General features: G+C 33.7%; 1 protein-coding gene across 1 annotated transcript in view; it reads left to right on the top strand.

The window, feature by feature from the left end:
* Positions 1-2,168, top strand: part of MARCH11 (membrane-associated ring finger (C3HC4) 11) — an 8,646-nt gene extending 6,478 nt beyond the window's left edge. The window contains exon 3 of the mRNA XM_009697823.1: positions 1,805-2,168. Within this exon, the coding sequence (XP_009696125.1) occupies positions 1,805-2,127 (323 nt within the window). The 3' untranslated portion in view covers positions 2,128-2,168. The remainder of the gene's footprint in view (positions 1-1,804) is intronic.
* Positions 2,169-3,147: the final 979 nt, after the last annotated feature.

Below are 3,147 nucleotides of genomic sequence, written 5' to 3'. Positions count from 1 at the left end.
GGGACTTTGTCACAGTGATAAAACCTTGGCTTACTTGATTTGTAGATTCTGTTCGTGATCAAACACATTTATCCTTTTTAAGACAATATAGCCAGTCTTGAAGGTGCATTTATGTATTAACATGGGTGCTAAATTTTTAGGAGAGGTTGCTTTGTATATATCTGAGAAGATGAAGATGAAGATGATAGACATCTTGCAATCAAGAAAATTTTTCACTAAAATGCTATGCTGATACAAAATACATTTAGAATATTTAACATTTCATTAAGTTTATATTGTGTTCGTTATGCTGTATCGGATACTTCAATGAATTCTAGGCAACTTGAAAGCCTTACAGAGATGCTACATTTGCTATCATGTCCTTCTGAAAGCATTCTTTGCGTTTCTCCATCTTTCAGTGTGATGATGTTTAAAAATGTGTTAGTGTAGGCATTACTATCTGCAAATTATTGCACTTGAATCTGAGGTTTGCTGTTCATATAAATGTTTTTATCATCCTTTCTGCTTGTGTCATCTTTCTTTGAATATTTCCTTTCTAGTATCAGATAACCATGATAAGAGACCTCAGACATTTAAATCACAATTTCGTTGTGTAGGAACAGGTGATATACAATTTCTTGGAATAAAAGACTGTAGCCTGTGGCACCACAGATCATATTATAGATGTGGCTATGTATAGGAAAATTTTAGGCAACAAACACACTGGACAAACGATTTATAAATGTTTTTGGGTAGGCAGGTTGCTCTCCTCCTAAAGCAGGGAGCCAGAGAAAACATGTGACGCTGCTCAGAACCATATCAGTTACTAGACTGGTTGAGGAAAAACCTAATAAGGCTGAAGCCCCATGCATCTCCCAGTAAATCCATATTTGAAATACACATAGATAGTGTGTGTAGAAATATGTATACATACATACATACGAAAAATAAAAGTTCCATTTAAGTAAATAAATTGCTTGAATGTATACAATAAGCATAAGTATTAGCTACATGGAAGTTCATAAGCAGATTGGTCTGTTGAGGACTCCAGATAATCTGTACTTTCCTTGAAGGACCTTTTAAAAGATTTCCTGGGTCTCAACAAAGAAGATGTTTCTCAACTTTTGTATACTGAATTTTAAAGAAAAATAAGAAAGCCTATCATCGTTGCCATGCTCATCATAGTTAATAATAACATTTCATTTCTTCTTGCTCTACTGAAACAAGACAGGAAAGTCATTATACCTACAGCTGCTTCAGGTTTTCACAAATCTTATGTGCTCCCAAGTTGAACTAAGAATGTGAAAACAGTTAAATTTTTTTGTATGTGTACTGAATTCTACAAAACACTCTTAAATAAATTTAAGACCATCCTGTTCATTACAGAAGGGCTAACCTACTTAAAGATCTACTTAAATGAGTACAAATCTCAGTAAATAAATAGTACGTGCCATGAACAAGGATAACACTAGCATAAACACTCAATTTACAAATCTGCCAGTAAGTTTCTTTTATATTGGTTTACTTAAATCTAAATACTTTGTTTAGTTAGACATGCTCAGATTATTCCAATACTGGTTATGTTGAGCTTTCATCGAGAACAATTCTATTTCTTCTGCACGTCCCTGCCTCCAAATCTTAAACACATGAATAACCAGTTATATTGTGTATGTACAATTTATTTGAATTATCAGAATTACAAGTTATTTAATAGGCTCTGCAATTGTCAGATTCATTACAATGTGTTACATCTCTATTTGCTCTCAAAATCGTATCCATTGATATTTTGTACAAACTCTTTGTTGGTTTTTTTTCTTAATTTCAGGACTGATAGTACATGAAGGTGCATCTGTTTATCGAGTGTTTAAGCGCTGGAGGGCTGTGAATCTGCACTGGGATGTGTTAAATTATGATAAAGCCACAGACATAGAAGAGAGCAATCGAGGAGAATCCTCAACAGGAAGGACATTGTGGTTACCACTGACTGCATTTAGAAACAGAAGTTTAGTTCATCCAACACAGTTAACCTCACCAAGATTTCAGTGTGGCTATGTATTGTTACATCTGTTCAACCGCATGAGACCTCAGGAGGATTCATCAGAGGATAATGACTCTGGGGAAGTAGTGATGAGAGTGACCTCAGTGTAAAGATTATGCTCACCGTGCTACACAGATAAGGATAATGTACCCTGCTGTTACAGGACTTTTGGAATATAGTTAATAATGAATGGTGAAACCATTAACACTTGAAAAAATATATACACCTTTTTTAAATTTAATGTTTTTTATATGATGAGCTAAAACACAAATACATTTTTCTGGGAAAAAAAAATGTCTCTTGCTTTTTATATAGTCTGGTTTATTAGATTTTTTGTCAATTTGTACCTGAGGTGTATACAATATAGTTTAACTCTTAGGTCTTTGAATGATGAGGAAACTCATTTTTAAGTAAAAAAATATATTTAAATGTATTTTCTTAAACTCTCACTTTAATCCACTACTGTTTTTTTTCCCACTTTCATGAGGATTAAACTGAACAACTTTCTACCAAAAAAAAAAAAAAAAGAATGTTGACACAAGTCAAGTATTATTTCTTTTCTGTCTTTATTTTGTTGTTGTTTGTAGCTCAGTTCAGGTGTATGAAAGTAAGGAAGGGATATATCATCCCTTGCCTTTAAGCAGGAAGTCCAGTGAGTGTTCTACTAGACATAAGGGAAGAAGCAAACTTTTCTTTTAGCTCTCTCACATGGACATGCAAGATGTCAGACACAAGTATGACACAGACAGGGGAAGAGACTTATATTTCCTCTCAAGTCTCTAAGATCTGCAGAGTGCTGGTGCTGTGCCTGTGCACAGAAATGACATTACCTTCTGAGCAGTGGTGCTGAATTTAGCAGCCTGTGAATTTCTAGTATTTCTATATTCTAACTATAGGACATTGATATCCCATATTTTTTTTAAAAAAAGAATAAATGTGCATTTCAAATTCTGGAATAAAAATAAATCCTAATGGAAACTGAAGTAGAAATGATGCAGAGCCTTAATTTTGCCAGGTAACAAATCATCATATTAAAAATGAGCCAATATTAATCTTTACCATGATAACTAATCAATGCTGTGAAGTTTGCTTCTCTGTTTTTGTCGCACGGCAAAAATTCTAATATCATT

Source organism: Cariama cristata, unplaced genomic scaffold (assembly GCF_000690535.1).
Source record: "Cariama cristata isolate BGI_N322 unplaced genomic scaffold, ASM69053v1 scaffold15543, whole genome shotgun sequence".
In the NCBI taxonomy this organism is placed as follows: domain Eukaryota; kingdom Metazoa; phylum Chordata; class Aves; order Cariamiformes; family Cariamidae; genus Cariama; species Cariama cristata.
Note: the sequence above shows the minus strand (reverse complement) of the source record. Positions and strands in the feature narration are given on the sequence as shown.